Here is a 17,600-nt window from a genome sequence, read left to right on the forward strand (position 1 = left end):
TCCTAAAGGTGATCATGCCCTCCACCAGGGGCTTATGGTCCTGGTTTATAAAATGCTAAAGAGGAAGTGCATTGAAAAGCCTATCAAAGGCAAAAATGCTAGAGATGAAACTACAGAAAGTAAGGATAGTGGTTTTAATTTTGACTCGGATACCGAGGGAGAGTCAGAGGAAACTAGCAAGAAAGGGAGGATTAGGGCCAAGAAGAGGAGGATTATTGTGGACTCTGATACGTCGGACTCTGCAACTGAATCCCTTGAGGAAAAATCTGCTAAAAAAAGGAAAGGGAAAACCACTGGAAAGAAGGCTCATAAAAAGAACATTAAAAAGGGGAGCAATTCCGACTTCAATCATGTTCAGATTGAATCGAAAGAGGAGGCTGAAGAAAACAAGGTGGTTGATAGTCAGGATAAAGAAGGGGAGGGTAACCCGGTGATGGATAATTTGGAGACCGTGAATACCACAAATTTGCATAAGGAGGAAAAAGGGGATAAAAGTGACAATGGTGACAAAGACATTGTTAAGGCCTTCTGTGAGACCATCGCTACTATGGTGAAGGATGCTAACAGTTTGAAAACCAATACACAGGCCATTGCAAGAATTACAGTTGGTGACAAGCCCTTGGCGGAACATGTTAAAGAACTAGTGGTCGTTCTGCATAATGCACAAGCTATTGAATGTATGGTTGGAAAAATTATGGCAATGGAGAAAAAGGTCAACGAGATGGGAGATCCTAAGGAAATGGAAAACAAAATGAAAGATTTCAGCACCAGAATTGACAAGCTGGAGCTCAATGTAAAGAAGATTGTCGACCAAAATTTCCAAATCCTCAAATCCTCGGTGGACAACATGAACATCCTTATTAACAGGTTCGAGAATGATGCAGAAAAGGATGGTGATAAAGAGCAGTCGAACAAGAAAGGGCATGAAAGGAGGACCAGAGCTAACACAAAGAAAAAAGGCGACATCGAAGGTCGTGAGCTGGAGGATCTGAAGACCTCAGCGAACAGCATGAAACAAATGGTTGTTCACGCTGAGGAAATTATGAATAGTATTTAGTTTCTGTTGTTGTCCCTGGTTAGGTCTCTTTGCTATCTTTATGCTTTCCTTTTGCTGTCTGTACCGAGATACTTTATTATGTAATGTTGTGTTAAGTTGATCCCTTTCGGTGGGTTCATTTTGTTTTTTGAAGTGACCAGGCACTTTTTTTAGCAGATCTTTCTCCTGGTTTGTACAAGGTTCAGGTACCTTTCAGATACCTGCTTTTACTTAATCAAAACAAAAAACCATAGTTTCACAAAGTTCCCTGACAAGGGGACGTGGGGATGCAGGGACAAGTTTCAAGTGTTAATGCATTAGTAGCTTCTGCAAGATAAGACTTCTCTAACCCATTAATCTCTTTTATTCTGTTATGGTTTATTCATCTATGCTATTAGATTATCTGATTTATGCTTTCCGAATTGAATATGTTTATCAGATTGTAACATTGATCATGATTATGATATTGGCATTGGATAAAGATGGATTAGATCGACGACTTGCTTAACATAGTTAAGCATCGATCTAAATGTTATCGAGCTAATAACCCGATAGCATATTAATGTCGATTCATTTATGAATCGGCATTAATATGCTATCGGGGTATTAACCCGATAGCATATGTAATGCTATTTGTTATCGGGTTTAGTTCATACCGATAAACATTTATAATCGGGCCATTAACAAAGCATCATAACTAACACCGTTTCAACCAAGTGTTTAAGTATTAAATGTTAGTTACCAAACATAACCGAAATCGGGATGTGCAATATGGAAAGACACCGATCAATAGGTGCCTTGATCGGTCATGTCTAAAAGACATCTATTGACCGGTCTTCTAAAACATATAAAGCCCGACATGAATCATTTGGAGAAGACATATAAAAATATTAATGATCTCTCTCCTTCAGCCTCCAACAAAACAATCAGATTATCAGACAATATAATCATATAAAATTCTCACATATATAATTTGTTCTTTTATTGCAATTGAATAAAACTTTACATGGTATCAAAGCGAGGCTAATCGAATTTGAAGCTATTCAATTTCTGAATAATTCAAGAACAAATTATATATTACATCACATTTCCAAAATGGCCAGTGCTATTAGATTCGAAGATAGACTCGGAGGTAGCGATGATTTCTCAACTTGGAAGTTTAGAATCAAAATGATTTTGAGAGAAAACAAAGTTGATTCATATGTTCAAACTGAAAGTGCAACACCCGAGAATGAACCCGACAAAAACAACATGGATTGAGGGAAATGAAAAGGCTATTAAAATAATAGTTGATGGGGTAAGAAACAACATAATGCCCATCATAAAGAAACAAGAGACAGCTTACAAAATGTTCAAAGCACTTGAAAGGATATTTGAGATATCAAATGCAAGTCGTACTCTGGCATTGAAACGAGAGATAAATCATATCACGATGAACAAAGGGGAGACAATCAACTCCTACTTCATGCGAATATCAACCCTAAGAGATGAACTTGCAACCCTTGATTATGAGATCCAGAGTAAAGAATTAACACTCATTGCTCTAGATGGGTTGCCCAGTGGATGGAATACATTTGTCCAAGGCATTAGTGCAAGGTCCAAATATCCTAAGTTTGAAAGGTTAAGAGATGATTGTCTCCAAGAAGAGTCATTTGGAGAAGACATATAAAAATATTAATGATCTCTCTCCTTCAGCCTGCAACAAAACAATCAGATTATCAGACAATATAATCATATAAAATTCTCACATATATAATTTGTTCTTTTATTGCAACTGAATAGAACTTTACATCAAGGACGAGGGGACCAAGGACCTAAATTTGGGAACAAGAGGACAGCCATGAAACGGCAGTGGGGGCCAGTGCTGATACACAAATTGAGGTGAATTGAAATCTTCAGGGCAAAATCTGCAATATAACATATTTGTGAGTGCCCCATGAAAGGCAAACTAGTTTTCACGAAGTTAAAGGTTGCAATAGGTATGTAATCGCACCCCTTTGATTTACAAATGCTAGTCGCTGACTTGCATACTAATAATGTTTTGTATTAATCTGCTGCTCCAGTTAAGAACCTCTTATGTGGAGTCTTGCGTCTTAAGTTGGTAGCCTTAATGAAGTTGCCATTTATTATGAAGGGAATCCATCATCTTGCTTTTGCTATCCATCGCTGCTCTAACAATCATTTTCTTTGTCAAACATTTTGGTTATTATTGATTGCATCTTCTTCCTCATAAAAGATAACTGCATTTTCTTGTCTCTTCTACTACTTCAACCGCTGCACATGAATCCTTATAAAAGATCGCTGCATTGTCTTGTGAGCTAAGTCTGACGACTAAAAAACCAGCACCATTGTAAACTCCATAATGATCAACGGATGAAGATTGTAATCTCCCTTTAATGGTTTCCTGTCTCCTTCCAATGTTCAATATGAATGTTGATAACAGACTGGGTTCTTTTTATATTCTATCTTGCCTTAATCTCATGTGTCTACGACCCACCTTCGCCTGGTTTCCTTCAATTCTGCTAGAGTCAAATAAAATAATCAAATCCGATGATCCTTTGACTTCCGGGTTGATACTATTTTATATCTTTTAAGATCAAGTGGTTGTGTCTCTTCATCGCAGCCAATGATCAGGATAAATCACATATTTTTCAAAATGTTGAATCGACCCATTAACTGACCATTACTGATCATTAATCTCCACCTTCAAATGGTGTATTAGATAGTAATCTACTCGGTCATCTTAGATAGGTCTTATGTGATCACTGCTCCCGATCCTATAATGATTAGCCTTGTTTATGCTGTTCGTTAGTCAATGTTTATCGCCGCTTTATCTTATTCGTTAATCCTTCTTCACATCACGTATGGCTTGTTCATGAATCAAAATCGCACCCTTGGAACTGTAGTATACTTTGAAGAAAATCCTTATCAGATCAGCCATGTAGTATTAATTTGACTGAACAGTTGCTTGGGCATGCTAGGATCGATCATTGTGTATCATGGTGAGATTACCTACAGTTCCTTAGATTGCTCTTATCAAATACTTACTCCTGAAGATGTGGATAACGATTTTTGTCTTTAGATCATGAGGCAGTTATCAGTTTATCCTTTGAATGGGCCTTAACAATATCGCTGCCATAATGTTTAGAATAATCCAACCTTATCCAAGTTGCCTTTACTCATATCTGGTTCCTTCATCATACTGATTAATACCTTGTTTTTATATTTGACCAGCAGGGTGAGTTGATTGCATGGGCAATGAATTCAAGTATCATTAGTAATGACTCGGCTACAATCAATGGCTCTCCTCTTTCCTCTATCGGCTGTCTCCTTAATGTTAGCTATTTCATTATTTATGAATTGATCTTGCTTCTTTATTAACTCCAGTCATATAAAGTATATGAATCATTGATCGAATGCATTGGCTTTGAATATCATCATCTATAAAGATAATACAAGGAGCTTTCTCAGGTTAGCAACAAAGTCTTATCTTGTATTTCAAATTTGGACGGGGACATCACACCCTTTTTGGGTATTTTCAACCTCCCTAGTTCAAACCTAAGATAGTGTGAACTAATTCTTAATTGGGCTATTAGCATTTTAGCTTTACACTTTTCCACCCCTATATAGTGCTTTTCATCATGGTCACATATGGGATGCTTGACATAATATTCTCTTTTTTAACCAAGTTGTTTTGTCCACATGACAACTTTGACTCTCTCTCTCACATAACTTTTGAGTTTTTGCATTTGTGTTTGGGCAATCTTGCATGTTGATACCCCATTTATTCATCCACTTGGCACTTTCCTTCATCCATGTGTTCTTTCTTCTATTTAATTTTTCCTCCATTGCAATTTTGAACCAGTGGTGTCCTTCCATCTTCTCTATTCTCTTCAAATATACTAGCAACCAAAAGATCGCTTGAAAGACAACAAAAACGCTACTTGCATAAAAAGAAAAATATCTTTCAATGAAATTCTATACCATCCTCTCAATGGGTTCTTATAACTTTGTGGTGTGTACCATGCTATTGATGACTTATATACAGCATGATGCCTGATAGGGAATGTGGAAATTTGCATGAAGGGGAGTACGTGAGGGAAACGGTCGACTGCAGCCAGGGTTTGTGAAGGCTCAGATGTCACAGACAATGACAACCTTGACGGAGATGGTAACCCAAATCCTACTGGCGCTCGAACACAAAGGAAGGGGAGTACACGAGGGAAATGGTCAATTGCTGCTAGGGTTTGTGAAGGCACAGATGCCTCAAACATTGACGACCCTAACGAAGACGGTAATCCAAATACTACTAGCTCCCTCTCTATTCGGGCTGGAGGAGAGAAACAGCCCTCTTCAGGTGGATGCAGAGCCGTTAAACTCCCAGTGGCGGATTCTGCTTTGAGGGGGTCCTCTATTGCAGATGTTGGTAGTACCCTTGTTGAACCTAGCGAAGCCTATGGCGGTTTTGGTAGCAAGGGTGTTGTTGCTGCTAGAGGTGATGCCCCTGTCGAGGATGGCTCTATGGAGGGGGCTACTGAAGGGTTTGCTGTTGCAGATCTGGTAATTGACTCTGCTTTTTTGAGGGAGTTTCTGAGGATTTAGAGGCACTATGGAAGTCTTCTTTTAGTATGGAGGTTATTGATTCTGAGGAGGCTGATCGATTTTCTCTCCTTTGCTGGAGAAGACCCAAATGATGAGCATGTGTACCTCGTGAATATGTTCTTGGAGGCTCGTTCAAAAGCTAACAAGATGGTCGAGGTGCTGGTGATGGAAGCCAAGGATGGCAACCAAGTTTTTGGTATGAGAGGAGGGTTTCTTTCCCCTTCTCATGGTTTGTTGTCTCAGAAAGTTATTGATCTTCCAAAAACCCTTAATCATGCTCAGGTTATTAAGGGTTTTACTCCTATTGAGTTGGAGGAAAATACTGATGGAAAGAACATTGAGGAGATTGCTCCAGATGAGAAGGTTTCAAAGAATGTTCTGAATCCTATTAAGAAGGTGGGAAATGGTTCTGATAAGTCCTCTAAGAAGGATATTCCTTTGGAGGGTTCTGATGATGTTGCTTTGGGTGCTGATTTAGAGCCTATTATTGCTGCTCCTGTCTGACCCCCTATAGCCTTTCTTGATGAGGCTCCAATTGGTTGTTCTACTTGGGACAGCAAGCCTGTGGTTGTCTACTTTGATGTTTTTGAGTCCCTTCTTGCTGATTCGATTTCTTGGCCTGGGAGTTCTCTTGTTGGGAGGTTCTGTGTGAATCGACCCAACATTGATACTATTAGAAAATGGATCCAACAAGTTTGGAATTTTCTAGCAAGGTAAAAGTTTTTGCTATGTTTAATAGTTATTTCCTTTTTTCCTTTCCTTGCCAAGAGGACAACTCTAGGATTCTTTATGAAGGTCCTTGGTTTTTAGGTTCAAATGGTCTTTGCCTTCAAAATCGGTCTCTTGGTTTCAACCCATGGGAGGAAAAATTGCAATTTCCTATTTGGGTTCGGTTGCTTGGGCTGCCATTGGAATTTTGGAATGAAAATATTTTTAAGATAATTGCCAATTCTTTTGGTAAGTATAGTGCTATGGATAAGATTACTAAGTTCAAGAAGCGCTTATTATTTGCTCGATTTTGTGTACTTATGGAGAAAAATCAGGCTCTACCTACCCAAATTACCCTTTCCTCCAAATTTGGAAAATGGGAGCAGCAGTTTGAGTATGAGGACTACCCAGTTATATGTCATGCATGCAATAGGGTGGGTCATGGCTACAACTCTTGCTCAAATAATAAGAAACAATGCTTTGTTTGGAAAAAGGAGGAGAGAAATAAGGATGAGACTTTCCCTATAGGAGACGTGGGTTTTTTTTTTGGGGGGGGGGGGCGCGTGTCTCCGTGGAACACTGTATTTCCCAGGAGGTTCAAAATTCTGATTCTAATCAAGGGAGTTCCCCTTTGGATTGTTTAAGGATAGATAAGGCTTTGGGGTCCAATGATGGATGTGCCAATGATATTATGTCCCCTCCTTGTCTCAAGAAAATAAGAATTGGTGAAAAGGATCCTTCCACTATGATCAATCAAAAAGATTTGGACCAATTTTTTAAACCACCCTGATTTCAGGATGGTTTGTGTTTGCTGTAGTCTCTGCCTCTTGTTGTTCTATTGTTGTTCTGCTGTTCTGTAGCTGTTTTGTTTTGCTGTTTGTTGTTCTACTGGGCTTAACGCTTCATCTTTCTCTTTGTACAAGGGATCGGGGCCCTTTCAAAATCCCTGCTTATCTAATCAAAAACAAAATAAAGTAAAACAAAGGTAACTATAATCGTCAATTGACATTTTGATCACTAACCATTGTCATTCATCAAATTTCAAATAAAATGCAAACAATGAGGCAAATACACTGGATGCACATAACCATTTCACATAACATAAAGCATAGAAAGGAAGTGCCAAAAAGTTGGAAAATACCTGAATCCCACAAATCTGTCCATAGCATGTTAATGGTCTTGTACAAAGAAGCAAAAATCATTAAAAAAAATCATGATTAATCATAAAAAATGAATTGTTGGTTTTTATAAATTTTACCCCCAAATAATTGTGATTTATTGATTTCCCCCAAAAATCACAGAAAAAGTATTATTTTTCTGTTTTTAATCAATTTTATCTTCGTAAGGCAATTTGTTTTGTCAAAATAGGATTTTAAGTAATTGTGGGAGAGACTTTCACTTGTTTTTTAAATCCCACACATCTTCATTATTGAGATTTTTCAGCACAATGTGACAAATTTCTAAGTACCAAAATGGCGGACAAAGTTTTATTAGGCATTTCACAAGTATTTCTATCCATCACAACACGTTTGCAAAAAATATCACTATTTTATTGATACATCCCATTTTCCCTTAAAATTTCCTCGTAATAACTTGACTTTTAATAAAGCACCTCACGGCTCATTACTTATAGTAGAATAGATTTGCTAAATTACTTTTCTGAGCACAAGAAACAAGGGGCAAACAACCTAAAATAACAACCAGATGAAGAATATATTTGCTGAATTACTTTTCTTAGCACAAATATAAATATAAAACAAACATTATATGACCAATCTGGTCATTTCAACAAGGAACATGACATTACACAACACCCTGAAGTTTGCAAGGTTTCAATACACAAACATTAACCATCATGAAAATGATGACAATGCCTATTTTCATAACCCCACAATAAAAATTGATTATTCTGGACTCAATTTACAGGGAAAAAGGCTAATCATTTTGGTTTTTCAATTACAAATACAAAACATCCACTAAATGTCTCATTCAAAAGTTGCAAAAACAAAGTCAAGTTTCATCCTAGTACATAGTGATAGTTCTAGGTGATATTGAAATGTATGGACACATTCATGGGGACTACCAAAACATTCAGGTGTCAAAACGGTAAACAAAAGTAAAGAAAATACCTCTACAAATGCTTTAAATTAAAACTTTTCTCAGCAATTCAGAATACCTCTTCTTTTAGGTCATCCACATTTCCAGAAACAGGAGAAAAATCTTCTAGCTCAGCAGCTTTCTCCCGAGCAAGAGCAACAACACTTTCAGGAAACTTAGCAAATTCGGCAACATGAATCCCAAAACTCTGGTCACATGGTCCTTCCTCTACCTATAAGAAAACATGCAAGAAAAAAAATGTTAATAAGAGCTAGAACAAATAAAAAACTACCTATGTTTCATAACCAAATTTAATTATTTTTGCAGAAAACCCACATGCATATCTAATCCATTGAGTTGAGGACGTTTAATGTTTATAAGATCCATAAAACCCATTATTCCACCATTCCATTTATTCTAAACATGTATCCTTTTTTAACCTTGGAATTTTTAATCTTAATTGATTTCCTTTTCAACTTGTAACAATATCTAGTTTGAGAAAAAAAACTCTTCTTTTTATTCATTAAGAAAAATACGTGTCGAGACAAGGTAATGTTTGTTGCTATTTTAGATGGGGGTCCATCATCTGCAGTGTTCAAACACATGTTAGTAAATATTCAATAAGCAAACCTTACATCATTCAGACATACATAAATACCCGTCATTTTCAAGAAAAAGATTACGTAAAAGCAATGTAGAAGTGGTTCAGCCAATTGGAACATTATTTTGACAATGATTTTTCGAATGATGAAAAGATATCATTTTCTTTTTAAAAAATACAGCTCATTTAAAAAAAGTTGGGAGTCATCCTATCTGCAGGGTACTGATCAAACAGGGGTGATTTTACACTTGAACACAAGGATGCTTTAATCAAAAATGGGGCAAACTTTGTTGAGGACATTGTTGAAATCCAACACAAACTCGTCAAATTTCACCAAGATCTTCTTTGCCCAAAAATCCTTTGACACTTAATATTTCAACACAATTTTAACAAACAAAAACAAACCCAAAACTACATGAATTATTGAAAAATGTAATTATCTATATGTAACAACTATAAAAACAAATCGTCTAACTATGCTTGTGGATATTCATTGAACTTGAAAGCAGAGTTACAAGACTCACGGAGTCTGGCCCAGACTTGGCGAGTTTTGAGGCGAGCCACCTCTGCCGAGTCCAGAGGACCCTGGACTCGGACTCAACCGAGTCTGGCCGAGTCTGCGCAGACTCGTGAGTCTAGCAGACGCGGCAGACTCGCCGAGTCCTGAGCCCAAGACTCTGCCGCTCAGCAAGAGAAAAAAAAGCAAAAAAAAATTTAAAAGTGTTTGTTTTAAATGAAACAAAAGGTGAATATATTTTCACTCTTAACCTAAAACGTCATTTTTCTTGTTTGCAAACACGAGGAGGAAAGAAAAAGAGGGTTTGGGGCAAAAAAATAGGGGCACCGAAGAGCAGACCAGCAAATAGATTGAAGAGGAGATTGCAATTGTTGATTGTTTGTGCAAGTTAGTAGCTTGCATTCAAGCATTTAAAAGAGTTAAAGAAGGATTTGGAAGAGGTCTCTACAAATTTGAAGGTGCATTTATTCAATTTTGGAGCAAATTTAAAGAGGTAAGTTACATTTTTTTGTTATTTTTTTATTTTCTTACTTTCATATTTCCATTTTTTTGTACATTTGTTTTGATTTTGTTTTATTTTATATCGATGGAAAAAATATGAAAGTTGAAACCCTAGTTTTGTTTTTTCTTTCTATTATTTATTTTTCAGTTTTAACTTAATTAGAAAAACTAATAAGAGACATTATGCTGATTTTTTTCATTTATAATATATTGCAGCATAATGTCTCAGGCTACTGGTAGTGGAAGTGGTACCCTAGTTAGAATGGATAAGGCTTGGAAACATGGCATCCCAGGAACAAAAAAAGAAGTAACATGTATTTATTGCAAAACAAAATATAATAGGGGAGGTATTAACGGATTGAAATATCAAATTGCGCAAAAAGAATGCCATGCAAATGTTGTTTGTAATTAGGGATGGCGGATTCCAATTGCTTTAGGCAACATTGGAATCCGCCTAAGGGTCTGGTCCCTCCTTTAGCATGTAGGGCTGGGCCCTAAACCTCTCGGCACATCTTAAAGAACCCCACGCTACTCCACGCCACATGCAAAGGTCCAACCCTATATACAATATATTTCGGATTAAGGGGAAAATAATATAAATTAAAGTATAAGCCAACATACATGGAAAATGCATCATATAAATTAAGATACTTCTTACCTCAATTACACACATTCAGTTTTCATTTTTTCATGCGAAATACATGTGCCTGCCAATGCGAATTTATAAGGAGCAAAATTACATCTGCAGTTAAAAGCGAATTACCTCTGTCATATCAGCGAACTACATCTGCTAGATGAGGTGCGAAACTCATCAACGAAGAGAGCGAATTAAGGAATAAGGTTGTTGTCCATCAAAGAGCAGACTTCTGATACAAAGATTGCAGACCTAGGGTTTGGACCTGATTACTATCAAGGTGTAACAATTTGATGCTTGTGAAAGTGCAATCTTGAGTGCAATCACCCTCAAGTACATGAGATAAGTGTTGTAACCTTCATATGAATTCAATCCATAATCAGATATGAGGATCTTTTCTGACTGGGTTTTTCCTCCTAGGAGGTTTTCCCAAGGTAATTGTGTCTTGTACTTATTTTGTTCTTTTCTTGGTTATGCTTAAATCTGGAAAACTATAAACTATTCATTTAATCAATTTAGTTAGTAATTAAATTCTGATTTTCTGAGTTTACATTAATCTGAAAGTGTTAAAATCAACATGGTATCAAAGCTATAGGCTAGATCAACTCTCAGTTTTCAGAATTTAGTACTCCTTTATTTCCAAATTGTTGTCTCATTTACAAATCAGGTTAATGGGGCTGAAAGTTGAAGATAGGCTTGATGGAAATATCAATTTTGCTACATGGAAGGTTCGAATCATGTTGGCTCTAGAAGAAGAAGATATCCTCCACTTCATAGAAGCGAAAGAACTAACTGAACCTACAGATGCTACTGAGCTAAAACAATTCAACAAGGATGTTGTCAAAACCAGAAAGCTCCTCATTGATTCAGTTAAAGACCACCTTGTCACCTCCATTGCCTCATTTACTACTGCAAGAAAAATGTTCAGTCATCTACAAGGTACATATGAAATTAACAATCTCAATAGGGCAATTACTTTAAGACAACAACTACTTAATATCAAAATGTCAAAAGAAGATTCTGCTGTTTCCTATTTTCTGAGAATTTCAAAACTAAAGAATCAGCTAGGTACAATTGGTTATAACATGGAAGATAAGGAACTTGTCATGATTGCCCTAAATGGTTTACCACACTCATGGGAGTCATTTATTCAAACCATAAGTGGTAGAACTGAGTTACCTACCCTTGGTCACCTTAAGAATGATTGCATCCAAAAAGAGTCTCGCCTTATCACAAGAGGGCAAACCAAAAGTCCTCATGTAGATGATCATCACATGCTTGCAGCCCAATGCAAGAAAGGTGGAAATTGGAAGAAGCCTTATCCAAAGAGAAAGAGGGAATTCAAACCTTCTAGTTCTCAACACTCTTGGAAGAAACCAAGAGATACCTCTCGTGTTCGATGTTTCAGATGTGACAAGTTTGGTCACTATGCTAAAGAATGTCAAAATGACTCTACTCAAAGAGAAGCCAACCTAAGTGAAGTCTCAGAACAAAATGATGACTTCTTATTCATCTATACTCTGTCTAGCAGCATACCTACAAATAGTAATACATGGCTGATTGACAGTGGTGCTTCCAGACACATCACAGGCTACCATGATCATCTTTCAAACTTAATAGAAAAGGATACCAGCCTTCACGTGGTAATTGGTGATGATGCTCGCTATTCGGTAAGAGGTTCTGGCACTACTTCTTTAAATTTAGACTCTGGTATTTCACTGCACCTTAGTGACATCTTGTTTGTTCCTGGAATTAAAAGAAACTTAATTTCCATTTCTGCTCTAGAAGATAAAGGTTATCAAATTGCATTTTCTGAGGGAAAAGTGCTTGCTTGGCCTAAGAAATCTAGTTTTAAATCTGCTCGTGTAATTGGTAATAGATATGATAGTCTTTATAAGCTCTCTACTAACCCTGTTCAAGCCCTGATTAATGAGGCTCCCGAATCCTGTGAGCTATGGCATAGAAGACTTGGACACTTACACTATCAAGCACTTCCCTCTCTTGAAAAGTTAGTCAAAGGTATGCCTAAACTCAATCAAATTCATGATAAAACTTGCAAAGGTTGTGCTATAGGTAAAAATGTTAAAAGTCCTTTTCATAAAATAGAGCTAAAGATAAACTAGAACTTGTTCACTCTGATTTATGTGGTCCTATGTCTATAGCATCTCCTAGTGGATTTCTTTATTACGTAATCTTCATAAATGATTTCTCTAGGAAATTCTTGGATCTACTTCTTGAAATCTAAAGAATCTGCTAAAGTCTTAAGTAAATTTAAAGAGTTTAAAGCATTAACTGAAAACTCCTCTGGTAAAAGAATTAAATGTTTAAGATCTAACAATGGAGGTGAGTACACCTCCAGTAGCTTTTATGATTTTTGTGTTGAGTCAGGAATTAAGAGGGAGTTTTGTGTTCCATACAATCCTCAGCAAAACGGAGTTGCTAAAAGGAGGAATAGAACTATTGTTGAGGCTGCAAAGGCTATGATTCATGATCACGATTTGCAGACCTTCCTATGGGCTGAGGCTTCTAGAACAGCAGTATATATTCAAAATAGATGTCCACGCCGTGTTCTAAAGAACATGACCCCTAAAGAAGCCTTCACAGGATCCAAACTAGACATCAGTCACCTCAGAATCTTTGGAAGTCCCGTTTATGTTCATGTGCCCAAGGAAAAGCGAACCAAGTTGGAACCCTCCGGGAAGAAAGGCATGCTAGTCGGATACAGTGAATCGTCCAAGGCATTCAGGATATATATCCCTGGTCAAAGGTATGTTGAGGTAAGTCAGGATGTTACCTTTGAAGAATATATTGCTTTTAAGAAATCAAAAGGTTCTTCTGTTATTGATGAAGCTAATGACAATCAAGACATGAATGTTGATACTAACCCTGAGATTCAGAGGGAGCCTGTTGAACCTCCACCTCAAGAAGAACATGATGATCCTCCAGAGCCCATGAATCCCAATGACATTCCTAGTGACATTGTTGTTACCAAAAAGAGGCCACTTTGGGTAAGAAACACCATTCAAGAAGCCGAAAGATTTGTTGCTCCCAGTGGCACCTTCCGTGAAATCAAGAGACCTCAAGTATTCTCCAACTATGTTGCATTGATGAACAATCTCATTGAATCTGAACCTTGCAATGTTGAAGAAGCCTTAAACCATCATGCCTGGAAGCTTGCTATGGATGAAGAGTATCAATCAATCATCAAGAATGATGTTGGTTATTTAAAATTAAACATAATGCTGATGGTAGTATTGAAAAGTATAAGGCTAGATTTGTAGCTCGTGGTTTTTCTCAAAAGGAAGGCATAGACTATGAAGAAACATTTGCTCTTGTTGCTATATATACTTCTATTAGAACTATAATAGCTATTACTGCTGCTAGAGGTTGGAAGCTACATCAGATGGATGTTAAGACGGCCTTCCTTAATGGTGTCATTAAGGAAGAGGTCTATATTGAACAACCTGAGGGTTATGAGATTCGGGATAGAATAACTCATGTGTGCAAGTTGAAGAAAGCTCTGTATGGCCTCAAACAGGCTCCTCGTGCTTGGTATGAAAAAATTGATAAATACTTGTTAAGTCTAGGTTTTTGTACAAATGATGCTGACTCTAACATCTACTTTAAGTTATCCAATAATGAAATGCTAATTCTAGTTCTGTGTGTGGATGATTTATTTCTTACTGGTAAAGATGAACTTATCATTAGATGTAAGAAAGAACTAGCTTCAAAATTTGAAATGAAAGACTTAGGTCTAATGCATTATTTTCTAGGTCTAGAAGTATGGCAAAGATCTAACGAAATTTTTCTAAGTCAAGGAAAGTACACTATTGATATTTTGAAAAGATTTAGAATGATGGATTGTAAACCTATGTCTACTCCTATGGAATCTAACTTAAAGAAGTTAAGTGTTTCTGCAGCTAACTCTGATTTTGCAGATCCATCAGAGTACAAGCAGTTGATTGGATCACTGATGTATCTAGTTAACACTAGACCAGACATATGTTTTGCAATGAATGCTCTCAGCCAGTTTATGAGCATGCCCAAACATGTTCATCTTGTTGCAGCCAAGCACATCCTAAGATACTTGTGAGGCACAGTTGGTTATGGGCTGAAGTATCCACTTAACACTTCAATAACCTTGGAAGGTTATTCAGATGCAGATTGGGCTGGAAGCGTCAAAGACAGGAAAAGCACTTCCAGTATCTGTTTCAGCCTAGGATCCGCAGTGATCTCTTGGGCATGCAGAAAACAATCCTCAGTAGCACTGAGTACTGTTGAAGCTGAGTATATTACAGCAAGTGTAGCTTCTAGAGAAACAGTGTGGCTTCGTAAGCTTCTTGCTGGGCTGTTTGGTCAGCCTTGGGATCCTACAGTTATTCATTGTGATAATCAGAGTTGTATCAAAATGTCTATCAATCCAGTGTTTCATGACAGGTCAAAACATGTGGAAACTCATTATCACTTCATTCAAGACATGGTGCAAAGAGGAGCCATTCAACTGAAGTATGTCAGCACTGATGAGCAGGTTGCAGATATTCTTACCAAGCCTCTGTCCAAAGTGAAGTTTGTGTACTTCAGGGACAGACTTGGTGTTGTGGAAAATGAAACCCTGATTGAGAGGGAGTCTGAACCTCAGTGATACATTGTGTTGTATCAAAACCACCCTCTGCGGGCAATGTAAGGTGGTATTGTAATCTTCTCAGGATTGAGAGGGAGTCTCAACCTCAGTGATACATTGTGTTGTATCAAAACCACCCTCTGCGGGCAATGTAAGGTGGTATTGTAATCTTCTCAGGAAGAAGAGTAATTGTTAACCATCCTTTGCGGGCAATGTAAGATGGTATTGTAACCTTCTCAGGGAGAAGAGTAATTGTTAACCATCCTCTGCGGGCAATGTAAGATGGTATTGTAATCTTCTCAGGGAGAAGAGTAATTGTTAACCATCCTCTGCGGGCAATGTAAGATGGTAGAAAAGATCCTCTCCACCCTCTGCGGGCAATGTAAGGTGGATCCAGTCTATGCTTGTGTGCGAGCTGGAAGATTATATTATGTAGTTCCATTCTTTGCTTGTGTGCAAGATGGAAGATTATGATTATGATTCTCCTCCCTAATTAAGAGGGAGTGTTGTTTGTAATTAGGGATGGCGGATTCCAATTGCCTTAGGCAACATTGGAATCCGCCTAAGGGTCTGGTCCCTCCTTTAGCGTGTAGGGTTGGGCCCTATACCTCTCGGCACATCTTAAAGAACCCCACGCTACTACACGCCACATGCAAAGGTCCAACCCTATATACAATACATTTCGGATTAAAAGGAAAATAATATAAATTAAAGTAAAAGTCGACATACATGGACAATGCATCATATAAATTAAGATACTTCTCACCTCAATTACACACATTCAGTTTTCATTTTTTCATGCGAAATGCATGTGCCTGCCAATGCGAATTTATAAGGAGCAAAATTACATCTGCAGTTAAAAGCGAATTACCTCTGTCATATCAGCGAACTACATCTGCTAGATGAGGTGCGAAACTCATCAACGAAGAGAGCGAATTAAGGAATAAGGTTGTTGTCCATCAAAGAGCAGACTTCTGATACAAAGATTGCAGACCTAGGGTTTGGACCTGATTACTATCAAGGTGTAACAATTTGATGCTTGTGAAAGTGCAATCTTGAGTGCAATCACCCTCAAGTACATGAGATAAGTGTTGTAACCTTCATATGAATTCAATCCATAATCAGATATGAGGATCTTTTCTGGCTGGTTTTTTCCTCCTAGGAGGTTTTCCCAGGGTAATTGTGTCTTGTACTTATTTTGTTCTTTTCTTGGTTATGCTTAAATCTGGAAAACTATAAACTATTCATTTAATCAATTTAGTTAGTAATTAAATTCTGATTTTCTGAGTTTACATTAATCTGAAAGTGTTAAAATCAACAGCAAAACCATGCAATAAAGCACCCCTTGAGGCTATACATGAAGTTCTAGCTCAATTAGAGGAATTTGAAGAGAAAAAAGAATTAAAAAGGAGGCAAATGGAAGAAATGGCAACTGGTAGATTTTGAAGTAGTGGTAGATTTGGAAGTAGTGGTAGTGCGAGTGTGAGCATTGGACCTCGGATTGCAGGGTCGAGTGATCACTGATATTGGCTCCTCTGAGCCTTAGACTTCTAGGCTCTAGCTTCTATGTTAATATATGTTTTGAACTTTTGATGACATAGATTTCATATTCCATGAATTTTGTAGACGTTTGACACTTTATATTTCTAATGTGTTATTTAGTTTAGCTTATTTCCTTCAGCTCAAGCCTAAAATTTGCATTTATACTTATGTGATGAATGTAAACTTGTGTATGTGCTCAAAGTAGCTTCTATTTGATGGGATTATTGTGTCTTTAAGGTTTATTAATTAAAAAATGCATGAAACAAGTTTAAAATCGTTAAAATCTTTGAATTTCTTGGGTTTTTCAATTTTCCAAGTCTTCGCCGAATTTTTGTTGAGACCAAGCGCCGAGTCCTTGTCCGAGTCAAAAATCAGCTTGTCAAGTCTGAGCCGAATCTGAGTCTTTTAACTATGCTTGAAAGGAAGCAGGGTACATGGAACCACTCCCTATAGTAAAATTCTAAGGAGAGTATTGAGAAAATTTCAATCTTTTAACAATTACAAAAAGAAGAAACACATATAAACATAAAATAACCAATATACCATAACACAAATGTGCATAGGGAAAACTTTTTTGGGAGAAAAATACCACACTCCAAAGCAGCCCAATGTATCATTCAACAACCAACACAATGACAATAGGCTTATAAAGGAAGCCTTCACAAAAGTATCACCAACCAGAGATCTAGAGGAATTTTGACAACTTAATATTACAAAAACGCTCACACAACCTCCATCTAA

The 17,600-nt window shown here is 37.2% G+C and overlaps 1 protein-coding gene across 2 annotated transcripts in view; it reads right to left on the reverse strand.

Moving 5' to 3' along the window:
• Positions 1–17,600, reverse strand: part of LOC131064504 (DNA mismatch repair protein MSH2) — an 84,778-nt gene that overhangs the window by 14,727 nt on the left and 52,451 nt on the right. For both annotated transcript variants that reach the window (XM_057998663.2, XM_057998659.2), the window contains exon 12: positions 8,523–8,675. In XM_057998663.2, coding sequence (XP_057854646.1) covers positions 8,523–8,675 — 153 coding nt within the window. The remainder of the gene's footprint in view (positions 1–8,522; positions 8,676–17,600) is intronic.

The sequence above is a fragment of the Cryptomeria japonica genome, chromosome 1 (assembly GCF_030272615.1).
Source record: "Cryptomeria japonica chromosome 1, Sugi_1.0, whole genome shotgun sequence".
Lineage (NCBI taxonomy): Eukaryota > Viridiplantae > Streptophyta > Pinopsida > Cupressales > Cupressaceae > Cryptomeria > Cryptomeria japonica.